The sequence below is a fragment of the Leucopleurus acutus genome, assembly GCF_964270905.1.
Source record: "Leucopleurus acutus genome assembly, chromosome: 1".
NCBI classification, from domain to species: domain Eukaryota; kingdom Metazoa; phylum Chordata; class Mammalia; order Artiodactyla; family Delphinidae; genus Leucopleurus; species Leucopleurus acutus.
In genome coordinates this window covers 203,624,869-203,650,442 of record NC_139142.1, presented here as the reverse complement: position 1 = coordinate 203,650,442, position 25,574 = coordinate 203,624,869, and the positions used below count along the sequence as shown (strand labels likewise).

Below are 25,574 nucleotides of genomic sequence, written 5' to 3'. Positions count from 1 at the left end.
TTAGAGGCATTTTTTATTTAACTAAATTATATTTAGCTATTTCAAGCACTACTGTTTGGAAAGTCTTACCCATCATAACGTGTCATGTTTATGTACATGACACCCATCAGAAATTTTCCAGGAGTTCCCACATCCCACTCTGTACATAACAGCTCTATTTTTGTTATTCCTTTGATACTCAGAATCTATGCCTAATTCTGAATGTGTGCAAGTTCCCAGTGAAAACGGCCAGAAACAAAGGAAACACCTTTTATGATAAAATCATTTGCTGGAAGTCTGTACTACAGAGTACCCTTTAAGATGGTATACTGAAGAAGCTTTACTTACTTCTCTCTCAAAATACCATTAAAATCACAGACTGTAAATTAAAAACAAATAAATGCCTAGCAGTCCTCGAAAACAATAAAGGGTACCATCACCAAATCAGAAGAGTTGAGGAATTCATGGAAGATGAAATGCATATAGCATCAAGTTGGTGGGGAAATCCAAACAGAGAACCACACTCAAAACAGGAGGAGGCAGGGAGGGTGGGAGGGAGGGAGACGCAAGAGGGAAGAGATATGGTAACATATGTATATGTATAACTGATTCACTTTGTTATAAAGCAGAAACTAACACACCAAAAAAAAAAAAACAAAACAGGAGGAGGGCAAGGCCATGGCACAGGGCGAGCTGCTGCTCCCAGCAGGAACAAAAGATACTCCAGCTGGAGAACAAGTGGGCCAGCAACGGACTCCTGAGGGTTGCCCGTCAAGGGACAGACATCGGGAGAGCGAGGCCACGCTTCCTTCCCGGGTCAGTGGGAGAGCGAGGCCACGCTTCCGTCCCGGGTCAGTGGGGGAGAGCGAGGCCACGCTTCCGTCCCGGGTCAGTGGGGGAGAGCGAGGCCACGCTTCCGTCCCGGGTCAGTGGGGGAGAGCGAGGCCACGCTTCCGTCCCGGGTCAGTGGGGGAGAGCGAGGCCACGCTTCCGCCCTGGGTCAGTGGGGTGTCTCTGGGTCATCTGGCCCCAGGACACAGCTTCTGCAAATGTTCTTTAAACAACCTAGGAAACCTCTCTAAAGAGGGCTTCTAGCATGAAGGCCATGAAGACGTGCAGAGCGGAGATTCAGGTAACTTCTCATCTCCACAGGCATCATGGCTGCTATGAAGAAGGAGCAGTAAGAAAAAGAGATGTTCTTGGAAAATAAAAACAAGACACCACAATTAAAACTGCAATAGAAAGGCTGATTAACAGAACGGGAGTGGCACAGCTGAAGACTAAGTTGGTGACCCGGGAGAAGAAGTTGAGGAAACCGTTCATAAAATAAAGAAGAAAGATGAAAAATGTAAGAGGAAAAGGAGAGGACCAGGGATCCCCAGGCCAAGATCACTTTACATGCGAATTCTTTCAAACCTTCAGGTATCAGGAAGAGCGGATCCATACTTCATTTAAACTATTCTAGAGTAGAAAAAGACGAAATGCTTTCCAGCTCATTCCACAAGACCAGTATAACTTTAACATCAAAACTGTGCAAGCAGAGCATGAGAAGAAACAAAAATCTCACTTGAGAATTTTGATATACAATTACTAAATAAAATGCCAATAAACTGAATCCAGAAATTTCTCAAAAAGCATGACACATCATGATGGAATAGAACTTCTCCCAAGAATTCAAGGCCAGGTGAACACTACGAAATTCACTCTAGAGAGATTAAAAGAGGACTAGATGATGCTCTTAAAAACTGTGGAAACAGCATCTGATAAATGCAATAACTCTATTTAGTTATGTGTGTTTGGGGGTGGAGGGACTCCTTATTAAATAATCTAGGAATGGAAAGAGAATCCCTTAACTCGACAAAGCGTTTATACCAGAAGCTTTCCGTGAAAATTATACTTGATGGTAAAATAGGAGGAAAATTCCCTTTAATGTCTGTCATCACTGCTATCATTCAACATTGTTTTGGAAAACTTGGTCAGTGCAGTGCAATAGCTGGAAACAAAGAGGGAGGGAAAGAGAGAGGAGAATAAATGCCTAAAACAGTTACTATTTGAAGTTAATATGCTTGTGCGTCCTTTGACAATCCAACTGGATGTAAGGAAAATATATAAAACCCAACAGATTTCTATATATTAGTGATGGCTAGTACAAAATGTAGTAGACAAGTCATCCACAATAGAAACAATAAGAGCAAGAGAATAAAAGATGTAATTAACTTATGAGAAGCATGCAGACCCTATGTAAAGAAAAATACAAAAATGTGCTGAGTATCATGAGAGGTGATCATAATAAATGGAGAAACAAACACTGTTCCTGAGTGGGAAGATCTGATATAAAAAGGATATTAAACTCAGTGCTATCCTCAATTAATTTCCAATGGAACTTTTAAAATAGAATTTGTCAAACTTATTCCAAAGTCCAGCTAGAGAAGTGTACTCAATTGTCTGGATGTGAACATTTTGAAAAGAGTGAAAATAAAGTAGGCACAGCCTGCCAGATGCCAACATGCACAGCAAAGCTACAGTCCTGAAAACAGCACGCTGCTGACAGAGGAGTATCTTTTAAGTTGGATGGTATACAGTACAGTCTAGAAATAGACACACACACATGAAGGGAAGCATTTCAAATCAGTAGGGAAAGGTGGAAGCACTCAGGACATTGTGTGAGGACAGCTGGCTACCAATCTGGAAAAAAAATCAGATCACTACCTCGTACCATTTATAGAAACATTTCAGGTAGATTCTGAGCATGTAAGTGCACAATTAAAATAATAAGAGCAGTAGAAGAAAATGCAGAAGCATGACACAGGACAGAAAGACCCCGTGCAGGTTTAACCCAAGGTCCCCTCCCTTCCTGGCCTCCTTCCCCATCTCAGGGCCCAACGCCCCAGGCAGGCCCTCTACCTGCCGCCAGGGGCTCCTAACACTCCTGAGAGCTGTTTCTCCTGTTGCTCAGAGCCCAAGTTCTGCTTCTAACAGAGATAACACGGTCTGTATTTAACTCTGACGTTCAGTACGCTGTGGGCTTCCTTCTCTCCCTAGAAATTTCACAGAATCTCAGATTATCAGAGGTAATAAGGTGCTTATGGACCATCTTATCACAGCCCTCATGTGATGGCTAATGGAACCAAGGCCTTGGTTAATAAAGGCACCAGCCTTAGAACACATACCCAGTTGCTAGCAGTTCTGGCTGAATACAGAGCTCCTGACTTATAAGGCAATGCTCTCTGCTCTTTCCATGGTATAACGTCCTGGGGCTTAATCTACAAGTGGGTAATTTCAGGTCAGGTAAGAGGGAGGACGGAGAGGAAATCTGGATACAGAAAGTCCTTTTTCCAAACCACAGATGGTTTAACACAGCAGATATTTAACTATAGTAAAATATACATTAAACTTGTCATGCTTCCACTGGGCCTCCACCCAGACCGTTATACTATCATGTTAATTAAAGCACCTGAGAGAATGAGGTCAAACATAGATCATTCACTTTTCTGTGTCTTCTCTGAGCTTCCTATTAGCATTTCAGCGAGCATGTGTAAGGGGGCAGGGATTACGAACAGTATTTGGGGGGTGGTAATATGTCATGAAATTGTGAAGTTGAGCTTTTTAATATTTTCCTAATGAGAGGAAAGTTACTGTAACTATAAACTAAAATTTTACTGCTTCAATCATAGCAACTGTGAAATAGTCCTCAAACACCTTTCAAGATAGTGGAGAATTACTCTTCCAGGTGATTTATGTTTATACTTTTTAAAGGACATTTTAAGAACAAAATATAAATTAAAAAAAAATCTTCTGGAAGAAAAAAGTACACAGGTTAGATAAACGGGAGGCCCCGTGGGTTGGGAGTAAATCTGAACTGGTGCCATGATTTCTGAATAGGTCTGAAGTAAAGGAACCCAGGAGACACAGTAAAAACTAAAGACCAACTGCACTACTGACAAAGTTGTAAAAATACTCCTTGATCCATCTGGATAGAGTTAGCAGCCCAGAAGAGGAGTAAAGAAGGAAAAAATACAGCGAGACTAAATGCAATCCAAGACGATAAAAGAAAATGCAAAACAATGATAACAGTCAGCCTGGCTGCAAACTGGAGAAGGCTGGTGGCTTCTCAAGCAGCCATTTAGCTCTGTGCTGGGCGAAGACATCACAGCAAAGGCACTTGGCACCGAGCAACTTCTGGTCAGGGATTCTGCGTTTAGAAATGTAAGACCCAGTCACATTTACGGGTTCCTGTTCTTGCCAGATACCCATCCTCTTGCCCCGAAGCCATGTGACAAGTGATCCTGAATACCACTCTGCCTTTTACACATCTGCTGTCTAAATCAGTGCAGAAACTGGAAGCAGCGACTCTGAATTCTGGCCTCAGCAAAAGGGTACGTTTTAGTGTCGTAATGACAGTCCTGGCAGAACAGGGCATTCTTACTTCAAATGTCTCTGCCATACTGAGAGCTCTGTCCATCGTAACCTGAGTCTGGCTCGATCAACGGGCTATCAGTTCTAAATTTTAAATACAGGGGCAACTATGTGGAAGCTTAAACAGCAACTGTTTCTTGGAAATCCCACTTTGTGAATGGTTGTCTGACTACTTTTCAGCACTTTAAAAGGTTTCCTTTTCACTTGCGTTGTTTTTCCATTTTAATTTCATCTCACCAAACTGGTCCTCTCAAAACCACTATTCTAACAAACGTTCTTCTCTTCATTTAAATAAAGCCTGATCAAAGGCAAAATTGCTTTATATAATGATACGAAAAAGGGAACACAGGCTTTCCGTCAAAGATGTCCATCTTGGTCACTATATCAAAGCACTGAGTCAGTGGGCAAGAGGCTGTGTCTAACCCCATCCGCAGTCGGGTGACTGTGGAAGACACCACACAAGCCCACAGAGCCATCTGGCCACACAGCAAGGCGCTGCCCAATCTGTGGCACGGTGACGTCTACAGAGCAATTTAGTGAAGTGTCTGATCTGAGGAAATGCTACAGGTGAATCTGATCCCGAAGCACCTCAGTGTTATCTTGCACTGCAGCACCTTACTGGCCTGAGAAAAAGACTCAACACTGTGAGAAGCTGATGAGTGATGTCGGTGCTTAAAGCTGAGCCCAACCTTGTTCCCCAAATCACTTTCCAATTGGGTTGTTAGTGTGACTCACATTTTTTCAGACCACTTTCAGGTAATGACTCAAGGTCTCCAGGGTAGACCCACAGCAGGGGGAAGATACCACGGGTCATTTTCAAAAGCCACTTTCTTTTCCCAACTATGTTCAATTCTACTACTACTACTGCTACACACAGACAGAGACACAGACACACAGACACACAGACACACACACACACACACACACACACACACACACACTAAGAGACTTTTGCCCAGCAGCAGTTAACTGTTAGAGATCTTCTACAAACCATTCCTCTTTCCCTTAGTAACACAGTTAAGACCAGATGTCTATTACAATCTATAATCTACCAACATATGTGAAGTCTTTTCCACTGCAGCCATTAAAATAGATTAGTTTTTTTAAAAAATGCACACACTCACTTATCCTAAATTCTAAGAAGTTCAACACTAATGACAAGCTTTTTAAAATAAAAGTCAATTAAGTACGTGAAATTGCCAAAAGCCGTAGACGTACTGTACCAACGGTCAGGATCGCATTTCCAAGCAGCCCAGTAACCTTGCATACAAAAAACCCAACAATTTCAATGCCTAGAGCCCAAAGCAATTTCCTAATCTGCAAATTAAGGGATTGAACTGGAAGATCCTTTAATGTTTAATGCTGAATTTATAAAAATCCTTGCCTGTTTTCCTCTTTAGTACAATGAAAATAAGATAAATTAGGGAACACAGAGAGGAAAGGTTCATTACGCAGCTGCTGTTTAAACATGCCATCCTTCATTTAAACTGAAAACCATGAAAAAATTCAAATGGGAAAAAAAACCAAGTGAAAATTATTATTATTATTTTTCTTCCTCAAAACTCACAATTATAAAATGATATAATTTCTAATAGAAAACAAGAGCACAAGCTTCCAAAATTTAAAAGTACCAAACTTCAGGACTAGAAGAAAACACATATTTATTCAGAGTAAAAATTCTGTTACATCAACAAGACGAATTTTGACATAGAAAAATACCTGTTTAATTTTAGAAACAAAGTTGGGAGGCAGAAGGGAAAAACTAACTGTGACGCACCAAAAAAGAAAGAAAGAAAAGAAACCACTTCCACGCTCATTAAATAGAATGTCTTGTTATTTTCACAGACAGTAACAACTTTTTGACATTCATTTCAGGCCCAGGCTGGAGAGGTGTCAACGGGTCTTATTTGGTCTTGTCAGTGTGTAAAGAGTTTACAAACCTGACTGAAGTTAGAATTAGTGGGAGTTAGGCGCTTATATTCCTTATACACAGGAGAAGGGGGAAAAAGGTCCTTTTATGCCAGCTTTGAGTTTGGCTTGAGTTTTTATGACTTATTTAGAAGCCCTAGGGAATGAAAAAAAGTCTCTAATGGAAATACTGACACAGTCTTCAATACAGTGACATGAACCAGCATTTCTACGAAACTGCACCAGGTGTGACTGACCACTCCAGCCAGTCGAAATGCAGTGTCGGAAAATCAGTTACAACAGACTGAATGCCAGGAGACAGTCCTGCCAAAATATAGGGGATACCCCTGCAGAATCAAAATGTCATGTTGATAAACTTGTTTTTAACAGAAAAACAGGTAAAACGTATGGGATCTTTATTCTTACATGTGGAGAAGAGAGAAAATGTAAAATTTCTGCATCGATGTTCTCCAATTCTATCGTAGGATTAAAAATAGTCATTCTTAAAAAGCCACAGTAGTCATGTCAACCCCGAGAGTGAATGGGGCAGAAGAGCTTAAATCATTGGATCTAAATCTGTGCTTTGTTTCTTAAATCTCACCCACAAGGCAGTGACCTAGATAAGTAGACAATAGGTATCATTACTTAGTGAAGTCAAGTTCATAAAAGTCCCCTTTCTTTTTATTTGCCTGTCTGCTATACTTTTTATTCTTCAGTGGATTTTCTTTAAACCAACTAAACTTTTCCATTTATCATCCTTGCATTTTCCCGAAAGTCACTCTTTTAACTTGAAAATTGGTTTAGTTTCATTTTATACTTTCTAAGTTTTTATTTCAACTCTCTTAAACATCTCAGTTTTAAGCTTCATTCTGTTTACTTTTTTCTACTGGTTTTAACTTTTTTTGCATTTGCCTTTTTTTTTTCACCCATTTCGACTCATTCAGGACCATTTCCTTTCCCTTGTCATGTTCGCAGACACAGATCAACATATACATATGTACATTAAAATGTCTTGCACGATTGAAGAGGCAGACTAAATCACGAAAACACTAACTCGTTGACTTGAGAAACAGTTCCGGAGCAAATACGTGAAAGACACCATTAGGTGCTAGGAGGACTATAAAAATGAATAAAATACCATTTCAGGGCCTCGGAGAGCTTGTAATACACACAAGGCAGTGAGTATGTGCATGAAAGAAGAGATAGGATGCAGCTGCATTTCAGACGCAATCTGTCTATATTCACACAAATTTGAAACGTGTTGCTGTCATTCTAAGGCACCACATGGAGGGAACACAATATAAAGGGACAAAAAACTCAGGATCAAACACAGCCCTAAAAATGCGTACTTTTTCTAAGCTAGGCTGCCGTATATTTTTGATCTGTTTGTAAGCCAGGTTGTTGAATGGCGCTGTTAAGTCTCAGCTTCTACATATAGACTTTCTCAGGCTCTCACATGATACCAAATAACAAACAAAGAAAAGTGAATGAAAAACTAACCCCTGAAGGAGCCAGCAAACTGCTTATGCCAACATGTGTTCTCTTTTTCTATTTCTGTCTGCCATGAATCTCTCAGTTTTTAACAGTAGGTGGAACACTTACACTTACACAGTTTCATTTAAATTTTGCAAGTGAATCCATAAAGAAAATGTACTTTCAAAGACCAAGCTAATGTGCATTTCAGAAATAATCCATGTGAATATGTTCTGCCATCATCATCACTGATAAACATTTAATAATCTATAGTGTTCAGAATATCATGCTTATTAAGTTTTTATAATTCTACCCCGAGCCTCCCCAAAGCTCAGAATTTCCGTAAGCCTCATTTCGAAGGTTACTGCTTTGGAGTAAGTAATTAGGAAAGATCCCTTTTTAAAAGGCTGTCAGAAAGACATCGTTCTTTCTTCAAAGGCATCAGGAGAGCAAGTTTACAGCTGTGGTTAATCTAGAGTTACTGATTCGAAGGGTGGGAGCATAAAGGCAACAGGAGCAGGGGGTTTAGGGGAGGGGGCGGTGCCCAGGCACGCCTCACATGCCGCGCTTCGCACTGTAAGTCTAGGAGAGCAGAAAATTCTATCTTTTTAAAATCGGCCCTTAAATTTCTATCTGGAAATTTCACTTAGGTGGAAAACCTCATTTCCAGATGGTATCTGATAGGTGAGGTATTATTGCAGTAAAGACACAGGACAAAAAATTGGATAACCTTTCAAGTATCCTTCAAATGTCACAAACTGGGCTGGTGATACAGGGTTTTACTATTCTCTGCTGGAGTACATCAACAGTCATTTGCATGCCAGGAAAAGAATGTCTGGAATCATCCAGCAGGGCTAAGCTTAATCTTTCACTAAAAACAAGGAAGTGACAAACACAAAAAGGGAAATAAAAGAAGATGAAAGTATCCAAAGTCGACTTACTGGTCAACAAAATTCCAAAGAGAAACTAGCATGTACACAGAAACCCATGCTATCCTTAACAGCTGGCTCTTGACAAAGCCTTCTGTCAACTACCATGAAGCTTTCTTTAAGCTACCCACAAACACCTAAAACTGATGAAACAAATTAGGAATGGTTATTCACTGTTCAAAAGGATCTGACAAGGCAGTTCTTTCAATCTTTCCTCTGCTTCACTTAAACTACGATTTCTTTGATGAGTAAGGCCCAGGGCTCCAGCGAGCCTAGAACGTTTTTGTTTGCGGTATGAAGGCATGAAAGGGAACCTCGTACATGAAGGACTTGTGCCCCAGAAGTTTACTGTGAAGTCAGCAGTTTAGAATGGAGAGCGCCATTTCGCCAAAGAAACTGTGCTATAAATTAGGGTTAAATCCCAGGCTAATCCAATGGTTTACTGAACTCATGAGCATCCCTGGCTTTTACTACTGATAGTACCAGTTTAAATTCTAAAGTACACAAGCGTTCAGGAAGAGAACGAAAAAAGACCATCTCCACCACCCACCGGGGTCATCATTAGCCAAGAAAAAACATTTGGAAATGGCATTTAGCTTTTTGTCATTCTCCCAGATTTACTTTCTACTGCCTTGTTTGTCTTTCCCCAGTAACCAAAATCCCTAGTTCCCTCATTTTGCCCCATTTTGCCGGCCATTCAAATGGACTCCACCTCCCAAAGAGTCCTGTGCACCAAATAAATGACTTTTTTCTGCCCATCAAAATCTCCATTTCTGGGGCTTCCCTGGTGGCTCAGTGGTTGAGAGTCCGCCTGCCGATGCAGGGGACACGGGTTCGTGCCCTGGTCTGGGAGGATCCCACATGCCGTGGAGCGGCTGGGCCCGTGAGCCATGGCCGCTGAGCCTGTGCGTCCGGAGCCTGTGCTCCGCAATGGGAGAGGCCACAACGGTGAGAGGCCGCATACTGCAAAAAAAAAAAAAAAAAAAAAAAAAAAAAATCTCCATTTCTTCAGGGATATTCACCCTCAGTCAAGTGGAGGGGAAGCTAATCTGATTAATTCACACTAACATAGAAAAGAGTTCTATCCGCCAATATGGTTTTTCTATACCAGATGTGTATAATTAACAGGGATTTTAGGCAGTTTAACAAGATGAAGTTGAAACATTCAGCCTCGTGGGAGCAGAGTAAATTTATGAATTATATAAATTCATAAAGCAGTGGGGAAGCAGTGGGGCTCAGAGAGTAACCATTAGAGTGTACTAGCCATTTATAAGTTGGTCATTTGTGAGCTGCGAAAAGAAAGAACAGAATAGGAACTTGTCCTCGTGCCAGCAACAGAGCAGGGAAGTTCACACTTCCTGTTTCAAGACTTGCCTGACAGTCCCCTCACCAAGTATACTTCTTAGAAATGTCTCCTTTCTCCCTCACTGAAGAAGGAAATTTAATAGGCTTGGTTTAGGGTAAATTAAACTCAAATCCAAGTTAGGAAAGCCTCTGGTGAGGACTCACTCTGGAAGATGCTACAGATGGTGGCTGGCTCCTTCACGGATGGCCCCATCTAGGGAACTTGAACACTGAGTCAACAGGAGCGGAGGCACGTATGATGCTAGGGTCCTCATCCTGACACCTCAGAGAGCAGACCCCCTCCATCGAGTATCTGAAAATTACCATCCGTTAACCTAACATGACGAAGAGGATTGTAATTTTAATTTAGGTGACTTCATTCAACAGATGACACTCTGTGACTAGATGTTCTTGTGTATTACTTAACTGTATTTAGAAGCAATAACCTTAATAATTCTGATCAATTCTAATGTTATAATTGCTGCTGTCAGAATGCTGACTGAGAGTCTACCATGCCCCTGAAGAAAGAACATCTTTTCTTTTTTTCCTGCATGTTGTGGGAGACTGCAGATTAGAGAGAAACATTTAATGTCCACATAAAATCAATAAAAACATGTCTGTACCTACTTGGATGGTGTCTAATAACATCTTCAATTAGGATTACTGCTTTATAATCTACCAGACTTCTCCCTGCTAGAGTTTAACAAGTGAAATGAAATTCAGTGATACATTACCCTTCCAAACACCAACTCTTTCTTTCACTTGGCCTTTTGACTCCCTATATTTAGGGAAATGCATCATGTGATAGCAGCTGTCTTACAAAAATGGATGGAAAAACAGATACGATTTCTCAGCACAGATAAACCAATAACTTGTACTTAAAGGTGATCTCTTCTGAAAAAAAAAAAAAATTTTAAGCCGAAATCTTTGTACTACTATAGAACTAGGGTGGTGGAGGGGATGGTGTTTGAGAGCAGACTTAGAAGGTTGCTGTTTGGATGAGGAAGATAAGATACAACCAGAAGGAACTGAAGGGATTCAGAATAGCCTGTATGCCAGAGAAAACCAAAGCAGTTGTTCAGAAAGTATTTCCTGAAATTCTCTGTTCCACCACTTATGCATGACTGCTAACCCAGATACAACTGCAGCAGCATTGTCACTCAATTCCCACAGAAGACAGCCATTTCCTGTCTTCGTCTGAAATTTAGTAGACCAGTTTGAGACCAACCAGTCTTTCCTCATTCTCCATCCACAAACCCCCAAATTGTATTCTGTTCTTTTTAAGCTTATACATATGCACGCAAATCCAGAAGTTTACGTGTCTAGGCTGCCATCTCATTGCTTGCATAACTAAAAGATAGGTTTGATTTAAAACTAGAATTTGGCAAGTGAATAGTCCATGACACGGACCAAGTGCATTTGGAATGCTTTAATAAAAATACATGGCCAAGCTACTTCACTTCGAAAAGCATCAATATACAGGCATGCTAGTCCCTCTTTGACTTTACATTTTGTCACCTTGGAAAAGAGCATGGATTTTCAGAAGACCCAACACACTGGGGAAATTTCATAGGCACGTGACCTTGTTTTTACTGGGCAACATAAATTTACAAGAAAAAAAATTTTAAACAACGGTCCTTCAATTACACCCCCTCATCAAATTGTAATTTTCATTGTTTTTATCTTTCCTGTTTTTGTCCATACACACTTGTCATAATTATACTCAGTGTATCCACAATTAAAATTTTTTCACTTAAACTTACAATATTTCCCATGTTGTTTCATAGTCAGGATCAGTAGTACAAATAAAAATTTTGAGTTTTATGCTATCTTAATCTGGTTTGGGATTAGGATAACATTTACATTTTTAAAAGTTGGGATACTTCCCATGCTTTTATATGTTCCAGAAAAATGTATAAAGCATAGGAATTAATTATTTCTTCAAAGTTTGAAAAGAATCCAATGGATCTACCAAGTTATCTATCAAGTGTTTTGGGAACTGAGTTTACTAAAAACCTTAATTTTTCCTGCATTAGTGGTCATTTAAACCTTTTCTTATTATGAATTAATAATTTAATTTGTGTGGATAATAGCAATTCACTTCATCCATACATTTGCATACAGTATACTGTCAAACAATTGTGCATAGTACTTTATCATAATTTTTAAAAATATTTTTTGTTTAATAACTATATAATGATTGCTATATCCTTTCTTATTTCCAACTTCAATTTGTGTCTATTTTTGCTTGAGGTTTTTTTTTTGCCATACGCGGGCCTCTCCCATTGCAGAGCACAAGGCTCCGGACGCGCAGGCTCAGCGGCCATGGCTCACGGGAGCGGCACGCAGGATCCTCCCGGACTGGGGCACGAACCCACGTCCCCTGCATCGGCAGGCGGACTCCCAACCACTGCGCCACCAGGGAAGCCCCTGCTTGAGTGTTTTTACTACTGACTTCAAAGAGCCAACTCTTGATTTTTATCTATTTTTCAGCTTCCATTTTACCACTTTTTGTTTTCTGTTTATTCTTTTTCAATTATCTCTACTTGAATGACTTGGTTTATTTTCCTTTTTCTCAAAACATTCTGAATTACTTACAAGTTCTGTCAGTTAGGTATTAGTAGATAGTTCTAAATTTTTCATTATTGGCTAAATTATCTTTTATTGCATCTTTTACTCCTTTCTAGACCCAATTTATTATTTACAAGGCTATGTATTTCTGAGTGTTTGGAGTTGTTTTCATTGTTGGAGTTGGAGATACAAACAGAAAATGAGATGAAGTCCAAAATGTATTGAGATTTCCTCTGAATCCTCACAGATCTTGTACATATTTGTAGACACTTAAAAATCAGATATCTGGCTAAATAACCTTGAGGATATATTAAACAGACCAACTTTAAATTTCTTTATAAAGCTCTACTGTTCACATATCAAGCTCCTTGATGTTATAAGGACTAAATGTAGCAGTACTTGTGTAGTATTGCGTAGAACCTAGCATATCACAACTATTCAATAAATGACTGGTGGCAATATGTGTAACAGTAGCGGTAACAGTTGTCTGGCAGTAGTTAGGCTCCTCCAACCTCTTGTGCAGGCTCAGCTACACCACCACCAATCTGGAGAAGAGTAACTCGCTGCGTCTCCTTGGTCGGGGCTTTCTTATCTGTGACATAATGTGGCTGAGCTGCATGCCCCCTGAAGTTACTAATTCCAGGGGTAACATTTCTAAATCTCACTGCCTGGCATTTTCAGGACCCGGAGTCTACCTACACCAGATGTAGGGCACACAATCCTTTGTAACGAAGCACTGAAGTCAAGACAGAAAATTTTACCAAACTTGCCACTCCATCTGAAAGTTGTGGACACGTAGAAATTAATTCACTCTTTCCGGACTAAAAGCAAAACTTTCAAAGCTACTTACAGCCCTACTTGTGCGTTTCAGGAATAAAAGTAAAATTTCCAAAGCAATTTAAGCCACATTTCCTTCACAAACGTCTTGGCACCCATGCTACTCTGTGTTCATTTTCCATCACTATAAGCAAGCAAAGAACTTAAGAGAAAAGATGGAGTACAGAGTATTTGCATGGCTGGTTATAATCTGGGATATTCCTCCATTATGCTTTATTCATAAAGCCAATACATATCTCCTCTAAGAATGTTTATCACTAAGATTAAAAATTTTTATTAAGGATGCAAACTTCCCAGTAAACCATCATCTACTAACAAGCGTATCTGCTAATTAAGAACAAAATGAAAGCTTTCAAACTGAATTATAGGCCATATGTACATAATCTGATGCACAAGCAATAAAAATTATGCCTTTACACCTGTCAAAAGAAAGCCCTCTGCTGCAGCTTTAATTCTGTTTCAAACAAGGTATCACGAAAAGCACAGACTTACCTGTGCGATAGACGAAATTGCCTTCGGTTTCTGACGATGAAGGAGATACCAATTCCTCCTCAAATTCATTGGAACTAAAAGATCCTGAATGGTTTCTCTGCCTTGTCTTTCCCATCATGGCAGCATTTGTGACCATGACGTGTCTCAAAGAGTCGTTAAGGTAACGATTCAACAAGCTGCTCTTGTATTTTGGGGGCGATACGTAGTCCTCATTGGCCCGTGACTCTGGCCTCACTCCAGCTTTTATGACTGAGCTCTCACTTTTAATCACAGGATGGTGAACTGGATTATTATAGCCTTCTTCATTCATGTGGTTTCGTGGAGGGTTTTCTCCATCTAAGGGGGAAAAATATCACCAGGTAGTACTTACACATGCTTCTCCCCAGCCACCCAACTGTTACATTTAGTGATTTAAAATATAGGAAGAATATTTAAAGTGTATAAAATTATCTTTGATAGTTAAGATTAATTTTTAGGCAGAGGAAAGCAGGAATCTATATAATCTCTCCCTTTGGTATGTTAATTTTAGCGAACTTCACAAAAAATGTTATTCTGACACATGATAAATCTACGAACAAGAGGAAGCAGCCAGTCTGGCTGCTCATTTACAGTATGGTAAAGTAAAGCCACCTCATGCAATAAAAGAACCATTACGGCACCATCATGTTTTGTGGGATCAACCTTAAAAACAGCAATGGAAGTGAATGTCCCCTTACAAAGGCAGAGCAAAGAAAGCAAGATAAAAATACTAACAAACCTTCAGAACATGAGTCATCACTGCTTACACTCAGCCGCTCAGCGTTTCCTTGAACATACTTATTGTACAACTTTATTCTTAAGGCCCAGCTTAAATCTGGCTGTCGAACAGTATTCTTAAGCCGACGTCTTGCATTAGCAAACCAATTTGACACCTAAAAAAGTTTTATTTCTCAATTAACACACCATAAAAAAATTACCCATCCTACAATTACTTTCCCAGAAAGGACCTAAGCCTCTCTCATAATCTCTGATCATTACATATCTTCCTAACATAACAGTATTGGACATTTATATCCATTCATTCATTCAACAAATGTGCTGAGCACTTACTACACAGAATGAGCACTAACGGTATTCTGGGAACAAAAAAAATATTGAAGGGCTCTGCCATAAAATTTTCAGTCTAGTAAGAAAGGTAAGAGAGTACACAAATAACTCTAGTATCTACTCACAACAGCCAAGACATGAAAGTAAGCTAAATGTCCATCAACAGATGAATAGATAAAGAAGATGTGGTACATATATACAATGGAATATTACTCAGCCATAAAAAAGAATGAAATAATGCCATTTGCATCAACATGATGGACCTAGAGATTATCATACTAAGTGAAGTACGTCAGAAAAAGAAAGACAAATACCATATGATATCATTTATATGTGGAATCCAAAATATGACACAAATAACCTATAAAAAATATAACACAAATGAACCTAATGGGGAACAGACTGGTGGTTGCCAAGGGGCAGGGGTTTGGGGGAGGGATGGACTGGGAGTTTGGGATGAGCCGATGTGAGTTTTTATATACAGGATGGATAAACAACAAGGTCCTACTGTAGAGCACAGAGAAGTATATGCAATATCCTGTGATAAACCATAATGGAAAATATAACAAAAAAGAATATCTATGTGTGTGTGTGTGTGCGTGTGTGTGTGCGTGTGTGTGTGTGTGTGTGTGTGTGTATAACTGAATCACTTTGCTGTACAGCAGTAACTAACACATTGTAAACCAACTTACTTCAATAAAGAAACAAATAACTAATTAGGAAAGAATGTGATAAATGGCTCAAGACGCATTAAAATATAACGTTACAGGAGCGCAACGAGGGAGGGGTTACTTTGATGCGACTCAAGACTTCATGAAGAATTTCAGCTAGATTTTGAAGGACTAGGTCAGGGATAATGGGTAGGGAAGTGTGTTTCCAACAAAGAAGACATGGGAACAAATGTAAGTCAAATTCCCGAGACACTGTGGTAGGTAACTAAGAAGGAAGAAAGAGATGCCCTTGAGTTATCAAACTTGTGTAAGAAGAGAAGATAGTGCCAATTTGAGAAAGTAGAATTGTTTGAGGGTGAAATGATGCTTTTGGTTTGGGAATGTTTAGTTTGAGATGCTAGAAAAGCATACAGGTGAAATGTGCAGCAAGAAAATAAGAACGGCATCTGAGATCTAAGGGCAAGGAAGATCAGATTTGGGCCAAATGCACAAAGGTGAGAGCTGAAGCTGTGAGAGCAGACAGAATGCAAAGAGGGCCAAGGACCAAACCCTGGAAACCTCCAGCAATTAAGGAGGTAGGAGCTGGCAAAACAGTCAGAGACAGAGCAATCAGACAAGCAGAGAGAGAGAAAAAAGCCAAATAATACCCAGCTTTAAGCTAAAAATCTAGTGCTTCCAAATAGGTGATGGCAAAGAAATGAACACTGCAAAACAAGGTTAGTTCCATTGTTTTTGTTTAAGGTGCTACTGGATTTCTAGAGGCTAAAATGTCACTTGACATTTCTTTATAAACATCAAGCTATCATCAGAATATATATATTAAAAACATGAAAGGCCAATACTTGCCTTGGAAAGGATGAAAAGTGGAAAGAGGATTACGTTTTTCTACCAATTTTTTCCGTAACGTGACTCCACAGTACATTAATGGCTTGTGTGGTGATGCTTGCACTGGAATTTTTTCTTTTTTAAATTTATACTATAAATACACAACTTTTGCACATTACTCAAGCCTTAATTATTGAATGAACCTGTGGTGAATCCTACATTAAAAAAAAACCAAAACTATGATTTTTTTCTTTTTTTCCCCATGGGTAAAACATGGTAGTCTTCCCCAGTTTATATATGCACAAACCATATCATATATAATATATATTCAGTGTTACCTCCCTTTGTGTCTTAAGCAATGATAACTGTCCTCAAATTTATGTGCAGTGGTGTAATATCTCAGCACGGCACTTCAGAAGCCTTCGACTCCACCAACCCCTCTTCCTGCCAAGCTGTGCTATTATTACTAGGGTTTAGTCTGACTTTGAATTCTCTGTCTCCTCCAACCTCTACAGACAGACAACTTCTGGGACTGTTCATTCAACAAACACATACTGAGTAGCTCCTGTGCTTTAGCCATGATATTAAGTGCTAGGAATGAATAAACTTTGTGCCCTGCACACACAGAAGGACTAAAAGTGAAGAGCTACACGTGATTAACTATGATACATGGGTGAACCTGCACTATGGAAGCATGAAATGCCTGGCCCATTTCCTCTCAAACCTCCCTCTATTCTCCAAGGCATGGCCAAAATGTTCGCCCATGTCCTCATGAGTACCAACTGGGAATTTTAGAACAGAATTTTTTCGAACTTCCCTATCTTCCATTCTATCCACTTGAATGGATCTTAACAACCATCGTCAAATTCAAGTGTTGAGGCACCGTTATGATTTAATTACTTACTTAACGTCTTCACACCTTCACGCATGTCCTGTCATCCTCTAACTGTGGCATAATGGAAAGAGACCTGGTTTCCTGTTCTGACTTAGCCAAACAGGCTGTGTGAGTTTAGATAACTCATTCATCTTTTCAGAACTTCACGGTTCCTGACATCCTTGCCAACTCTGAAAATTAAGATCTGTGAATGTCATCCACGCTCCCCTAAAAAGTGTTCATTCATCTCCTTTATGGTTGGTACCAACCTATCTTCTCCTGACCACTACTCCCTTCAGCAATCAGAGAGGTGTTTTATGTCCTTCTCTGTTCCTTTTGCACACAGAGGACAGCCTGCAACTTCCCCCATGCCTATGTCACTTATATTTATTAGAATCCAACTCCCAAACTTTTTTTGTTACTTTCTTTACTAAACATCATGTAATTCAGAGGCTAATCTTAAATCTTAACTGACCTTAACACTTTTTTTTAAAGTCTTTATTGAATTTGTTACAATATTGCTTCTGTTTTATGTTTCGGTTTTGTGGCCGCGAGGCCTGTAGGATCTTAGCTCCGCCACCAGGTATCGAACCCGCACCCCCTGCATTGGAAGGCGAAGTCTTAACCACTGGATCGCCAGGGAAGTCCCTGACCTTAACTCTTAATACAAGCAACACACAGTACGACATAGTGTAAAATCCAATTCTTATGAAACTCTTCATATTTTTATTAAAACGCGATGGACTTCAAATTTTAAAAACAATCAATATACTTATAATTCTAACATACAAAAATAGGGACCTTTAAATGTCATGGTGGCATTAACTAGCTTTTCATATATAGGAGGCGTATCATTTTTTACGTTTTGTATACTCATAGTTCTTAACAGAGTTTATTAATTATACATCAGAAGATTTTCCATAAAGGTTTGATGGTGTCTAACAGGCTATTTCTAAACTGATTTCGTAAGTTTGACCGGCACCCAACCTACTAATACATTTACTCTGCCAGTGTTTTATTATCAGCAACTTACAGTACAACCTAAGGGCTGGATATAGTCAGGGGTGTTGAATATCTTCTCGTGTTAAGTCATGCAAACAGCAGACAATAGTTGGTGAACAAATCTGCATCAGCTCACAAGTTTTTTCCTGATGAAGTGATGCAAATGCCATCCGTTTCACTGAAGGTAAAAAAGCACCAGCTCAAATTCTCTACCTTTAACTTACTATGGATTCCTTCAGGTTATCATTCAAATTCTTTTGAAATTCTATTTTACATGAAACAGGCCTCCTTACCAAGGACAGGTTCTGCAACAGCATTTTAACGTCAAACTCAGAGCTTTAAAAACACTGCATTTTATAGCGAAAGCTTAGAGAACGAAATATCTAGAAGCTGGAAGAGAAAGCTCAGTAGCTTTCATCCTACGCAGCCGTGTTTACATTCATCACACTAGCAGAGCAATCATTATAGTAAACCCAAAGGGATACTCTGGCATCTGTCCACCTTTGAACACACAGAGTTAACAACGCAGATTCAGTCATTCAACTGAAATATCGAACACCTCACTTCTACACCATGTAGTTTGACACTGGGAATAACGTAGAAGGACCAATCTGAGATTTTGTTGAATATTTAACAGTAGCCATAATTCTTGCAGCTGATAAGTACACACACATCTCAGCAGAAGCACTCCATACCAAGCAAAAGCTATGTCAACACAGGGGCAAAATCTTGCAACACCCCAGATTTAACCAAATGGTACATGGCTGTATCACAGGAACTGGAAACTTCTACTGTAAGAAAAGGGAGCATTAACATCCAATCACTAAAATGTAGTCTCAAACTCCACTTGCATTGCACGCTGTAATGTGATCATAAAAATAATCATTCCACTATTATAATCCAGAAAAAAACATAAATATATTTTAAATATATACACATAAACAATGGGAAAAATTGAAACCAGGTACAGCCCCCATCTGCCCTTCTTTTAAAAAACTTCTTCAGGGGCAATTATTCCCTGAGTAAGCTCCATATCCTACAGTAATACAAAGCCCCAGTCGCATATCTGTTATTCCACACTGTTATTCTGGTTATATTTTGAGAGTAGAGAGTATATTTTTATAATGTTTGAAAAACGGTCAGTCATAGAAACCAAGCAAAATGGAGTATTTCGGTTGGTTAAAGTGAAAACACACACACACACATATCATCTTCCTGTTAATTTTATAAAAATGCTTATATCTTAGTGGGAAGATGGCAGATTAATAATGCAAACAGTTATAATAAATTAAGACAAGTTGCTAAGTCTAGTGAGTAGAAAAAAAAGAAAGCTGCAGAAATACCTCTCTCTGCCTCATCTTTCAGGAATGAACAAAATGTAGTGTTGATTAATGTCCTTAGATCTTCTGTTTATCAGAAAAAGTTACTTCTGTGGTCCTAAAAAATTCCCTCATTAAAGCTTCAGCATTCTGTTCCCAGGCTTAATGGAGATTGCTGACCAAGTTTTACACCCTTCAGAGTAGCAAAATAAGGCAAAAGTACTGCTTATGAAAGGTTTGATAGCTTGACACACAACCAAAAGGGAAATATGAAGGGCAAAAGAAATGTTCAAAAATAAAAGACACTCTTGTAGTTAAGGAACAAAACAATTACGCTGACAACTTATTAATATAAATTATGAGAAGCAGAGACAAGAGGTATTATAATAAACAAGAAATAGAGACTGGAGCTAGAAATATGGGAAACCCTCCATATTTGTCTATTGACATAAAATATGACATATTTCCAGATATACTAAAAATAATAAGGTGAGTTATATGCTTGTTCTGTAGAACATGTACCATTAAAGTTAACGAGCTGCCCTCTGTGTGCTCCCTACAGTGAGATGGATTTTAAAACTAGAATATCTTAGTCTGATTTCAAGACATTCTCCAGTTTTCCACAATATGTTTGGGGAAGTCACATGGTGATTACAGTAGTATTCCCCAGTGAGAACCTATTCAGTCTGCAAACATGTATGAAGAGTTTACTATATGGAAAGTACTGGGCTGGGGTGAAACGGGAGGATGAAGATGAATAAGACATGATCACTCTTCTCAAGAAGGCTGACTCCACAGGAGAAATTTATTCACTGGGAGAACCTGATTCATGAAACAGGGGTCTAATTTGCAGGGCTCAAAAGCTTTATTCAGATCACAGCTCGATATTTTTCCCCCAGAAGTGAAATGTATTGACATAATTTATTTGGTTTCCACAGCGTCAGAATTTGCTTTGGATGTTTAGTAAATGTCTGACTTATACAAACCCCTTATATTCATAAATATATATATTTTTTCTTACACAGACATTCCGTTGTGCCTAATGGAGAAGAGGTGGACCCAACCTGAATGGTATATAAGGGTCCCTTGGTTATTCTATACGTTTGATTTTTTCCATTTATCACTTTAAAGCTCCAGAAACCAACTTCATTTATTATAAAACTTGGAAATCATTAAATAGGTATCAATTATAATTATAAATGATTACCTTTCTTTGCCCCATTTAAAAATTACATATTTGCATGCATTTTTATTTGAAGACTAGTGTGAGAGAAAATATAATGGGAAAGATTTTCATTACATGAACAAAAACGTCATGTAAATTAGAAAAATGCAATAGTCTTACCAAGATCTTAACGCAAAAAGAATTATTTGTATTTGAACTATCATTACAGGTAGAGAATAATTTCATTCTGTATTAGGATGACAGCTACTTGTATTGCAACTCAGAAAAACTACCACAGGTGAAAATTTAAATGTCTCTGCTAATGCCAAATAATACTTTTCGTAGCTAAAAATGTCCTAAATATGCCATAAACATTTGTTGCTTTCTGTCTGAAAGAATGGCAAGTATTAAACATGGAACTATGTAATCAATAAGTTAATATTTTACTGTTGACATCAAAGTGAACTATTTAAATAGCTCTATAAATTAGTGTATTTTGAAAATAAATAGCATACCAGTTTAAAGTCAAATTTGAATGTATGCATTTATTTTCTTAAGTTTTTCTGGCTGAAATTACTTATTTAAAAACTACCTGTGAAAATCACTGAAAGTTCATAGTTTTGTGTTAAACAGATATTAAGCCAAGAACACTAAATTAATTTTCCCCTCCAGCGCCGCAGCAAATCACCATTAATACTATTGCCTCGTAATATAAAGCAGAAGAGATGTTTGTTTTTCTCTACAACTGTATTCTGAAAACAAGCAGAGAAATGCTTATTACAGTTTTAATAAGTCTGAGTACAAGTCAATTTTCATGCTTCGTCCAACTTTCTAGTAATTCCTAAAATGATAATCTTAAATACTCTGGAAAGCAATTTTTATGTTATCTAGTAGTTAAACGTTCCCTGTTACTTTGGGGTTCTCACTTACTATACCCGTCATAGAACGACCAAAGTTTCACAAATGCAGTGATGCAGTGCTACTGCAACGGACGCGACTTCTCAGCTCAGGTAGCACCTCCTCTCCTCTTTCTGAGTGAATCTGCTCTGCCTGCACGCATGAAAGTTCACGTCACCGCATTTATGAAAGGAAACTGGTGTGCCGGCCAGAGCACGTGGTATGGACCCGCGGCGTTTCCAGGCCCACCTCTACCCCTCAACACAGCCTTCTCCTGCCTTGGTTGCATCACCTGCGAAAGGCTGACAACACGTGCTCTACCTCACCGGGTTTTGCGAGCATCAGGTGCCGCCACGGAGGGAAACCTGTGCACAGCAGGACTGCTCGCTAGAAATGGAGCAAGCTTAGGCCGCCCCTATGCACTTGACCAGGTACCCGCCATCTGAGATCTGCCCCTTAACCCAAGGACAAAGATACCGCCAGCAAAGCCGCGTGGAGTCTAGCTAAGGCCCAGGGTGCCTCTTAAAAAGGAAAAACCTCCCAAACCCGCTTCTGGCCCTTCCAGCCCACCTACTAGCTCTGTCAGGAGCGGTCAACTTGAAAGGTACCCTGTAACTTGACCTTTAACATGGGGCCCCAATGTGGGGTGCCCTTCTGCCTGGTTTTCAAAGTGTGGTGCGGCCAGCAGCTTACGCATCACCCCAAGAACGTGTTAGAAATACAAAGCACCGTCCCCGGCCAGGACCGCCTGCGAACTCCGGGCTGGGTGGGGGGCGGCGGCAGCGTGTGTTTTAACGAGCCCTCGGGCGACCCCGACGCAAATCACTGCGGGGTAGTGCCCGCTGGAGCCACCGCCGCGTGCATGAGCTCCGCGCTCGCCCTTGCCCTGCCCTCCTTAGCAAGCGCCACACGACCCCTGCTGCGCCACGCCTCCGGAAGACGGTCGGAGACGCAGCAACTCCCCAGACCACCGCTCCGGCCCTGGGCCCGCCCCGCACCAGCCTCAGGCAGAGCGGCGGCAGCGTCCGGACGGCCGGTCTCGGCCCACCCGTGCCCAGCGGCGGGAGGCGCAGAGCCGCCGCTCAGCCTCGCCGAGGGAGGGTCGGGGCTCGTGGGCCCCGATTACCTGCACTAGCGTCATCTGCGAGCCGAGCGCCAGGAGAATCTTCTCCGTCTTGGTGGGGTACGGATTGTCGCGGTGCTTGTACAGCCACTGCTTGAGGGGCCGCGCCATGTCCTGCAGGGCCTGCCGCTTGTGCCTCACCTTCCCGCCATTCTGCCGGGCCCTGGGACACCGGGAGAGGAGGGGTTCCCGGTGAGTCGCGCCGGCCGAGCGCCGCCCGCCGGGCCCCCGGGTCCGCACGCGCTCAGCCCGGTCGACCCCGGCCCCGCGCGCCCGGACGCGGAGGCCAGGCAGGGGTGGGAGGCGCACAGGGTCAGGGCGCGCGGGGCCGCCCGGGTGGCACAGGACGGGCGTGGGGCGGCGAAGGCCGCCAGGTTTATATGGAAAAGAGGGAAATCCTGAAGCCAGAAGTTAGAGGTTTAGGTGACCTGAGGGAAGCTCTTTTGTTATTCAAGCCACAGACCTGCGCAGCAGGGCCGGCACGGTCCCTCGCCCGCCTGCACCGCGCCCTCCAGGGGCCCTGGCCTCAGGGGATGAGTAGTGGCTGCGGCCGGCTCTCGAATGTTCTTTCAGGGACTCATGCCCGCCGCTCGGGGCTTCCCGTCGCCCACTGGACGTTGGGATCAAAGCAAGGGGTGATGGCCGCCCCGCTGCCCTGGTTCTCTTCAAGCTCTCCCCTGTACCCTTTGATCCTCGTGTAAAGGGGAAGCTTTCCAAGAAGGGGTTTGTGGAGGAAAAATGCAGAACCGAAAACAAAAACACACACGAAAAAGCGGAAAGAAAAAACCCAAAACACTGTAGGGAGCTTTTCACGACAAAAGGGCGAGCTTAAAAGTATGGAAGGTCTGTCCCACGGGGTAACGTAAAAAGACCCCGGGAGAAGCATATTCCGAGGAAGGGCGGGAAGCAGCCGGGAGCCGGGCCTCGGCGCTGCGCTCCCCAGCGGCTCCGCGAGGTGTCGCCGCGCCGCCGCCCGCGCGCCCAGCCACTCCGCGAGGCTCGCGCGCCTGCGCCGCAGCCTCCGGGACTTCTGCCTCTTTAAACACTTTGAAATGCAATTCCGTCCGTGAGGACTGGTAGTAACATTTTGACGAAACCTAATCTTTATTTCCCTAACCAGCAACAACAAGCAGCTGATGCAATCTTCCAGGTGGACCGGCCAGGACGGCCGCCCCTCCCCCCGCGGGGCGCTCCCGGAGCCGCGGGACGTGGCGGGGCTACAGGCGGCCCTCCTCCGCAGCCGGAGCCGCTGGTGGCCCGCGAGCTCTCGCCCCCGCCCACCCCACCCCCGCAGCCCCTCAGGTCGCTAAACCGAAACCCGGCCCGGCAGGCCCGCGCCCCCCCCCCTCCGGGCTCGCGGCGGGCCCCTCCGAGACGCGCGCGCGTCCGGGGCATCCTGCGGAGGGCCGACCTTCCCAACACCTTGGCCGATGCAAGGCCCTGTCGTGACACAAGGGGGGAAGCCCACGGGGCGGGGCTGGCCTGACCTGAGGGGGCGGGGGGGGGAGCCCCGACTGCTTGGCCCTGCTCTGCGCCCGTGCATCCCGCTCAGCCCTTTCTGCCTCCCCAGCGGCCGCGCGTCAGCACCCGCGGTCGGGAGAGAGGCACGTAACCCCCGCCCCCAGGTCCAGGCATCTGAGGACTAAGAGGCGGTTTCAGGTGTCCTCAGTTTCCAACGAGCCTCTTTGGAGCCCTTCTGACGAATCGACCCCCCACACTTTGAGCAACTACTCCCTTAAAATGTGAATGCGCGAACCCAGGAGGCGGAGACCGCTCCTCCCGGAAAAGTCGGGGGCCCTAAGGCGCAGGCCCCGGTTGTCACCAGCACGCCCAAGCCTCTCACCGCCCCCACCTCTCGCGGAGCGGGCGGGGGCCCCGGGAGGGTGCGCATACCCGGTCCTCCGGTGTCTCAGGCCCAGGTTGTCCTTGAGGGGCGCGCCGTCCGTAATGCCCACCTCGGGGCGAGCGTGCGTACTGTCCAGGACGCTGCCGTAGGGCCTGCCGCCGCGCTCCCGCTCCGGAGCCCCGCGGTCCTCAAAAAGCACGGCGCCGCTGAGCTTGTTGAAGACGATGGTGTTCATGGCGCGCGCAGACAGGGCCGCGCGGCGCGGCCGCAGCGCCTTGGGGCCGGGCCGCCGGGAGCTCCGCAGGGCTCGGGTTCTAGAAGATCAAGATGCAGCACATTACTCGCCGAGAGCGCTCACCCTCCTGAGCGTCCCGAGCCCCGAACCTGGCCGCGGCGCGGGGCTGCGGAGCCCAGGGGAGGAGCGGCGCCGCCGCACCTGAACGCGGGAACCCCCGCCTCCCCCCTGGCTGGTTACACCGCTCCGCCGCAACGCCCGTCACCCGCCCCCGAACGCTCCCGGGGCAGGTACCCACCCTCCTCTTAGCCCCGGTCACCCAGCTCCCAAAGAATCTCAGCCGGCAACAGTTAACCCGCGGGGGCGAAGCACAGTGACTCCTCAAGGAGCCTTGCCTGAGTTGGTTTTAATCTGGATGAAGCCCGCTCCGGAAAGCGGAGGGCAGGCGCGGGGCCGCGCGATGTTCTTCAGTCAAAACGGAAGACTACAGCCTCTCAGAGCTCCCACTCGGGGTCGTAAGGAGGGGTTGGAAGAAAGGAAAAATTGGGGGGAACATGAACAACTGCTTTCGCAAGCCCCAGT

The 25,574-nt window shown here is 42.7% G+C and overlaps 1 protein-coding gene across 1 annotated transcript in view; it reads right to left on the bottom strand.

Moving 5' to 3' along the window:
- MKX (mohawk homeobox) overlaps window positions 1–24,992 on the bottom strand; it is a gene marked incomplete at both ends in the record, with an annotated part of 58,330 nt that extends 33,338 nt beyond the window's left edge. The window contains 4 exons of the mRNA XM_082851225.1: window positions 13,950–14,285; window positions 14,707–14,860; window positions 22,915–23,074; window positions 24,805–24,992. Of these exons, the coding sequence (XP_082707351.1) occupies window positions 13,950–14,285; window positions 14,707–14,860; window positions 22,915–23,074; window positions 24,805–24,992 (838 nt within the window). The remainder of the gene's footprint in view (window positions 1–13,949; window positions 14,286–14,706; window positions 14,861–22,914; window positions 23,075–24,804) is intronic.
- Between the last annotated feature and the right edge of the window lie 582 nt (window positions 24,993–25,574).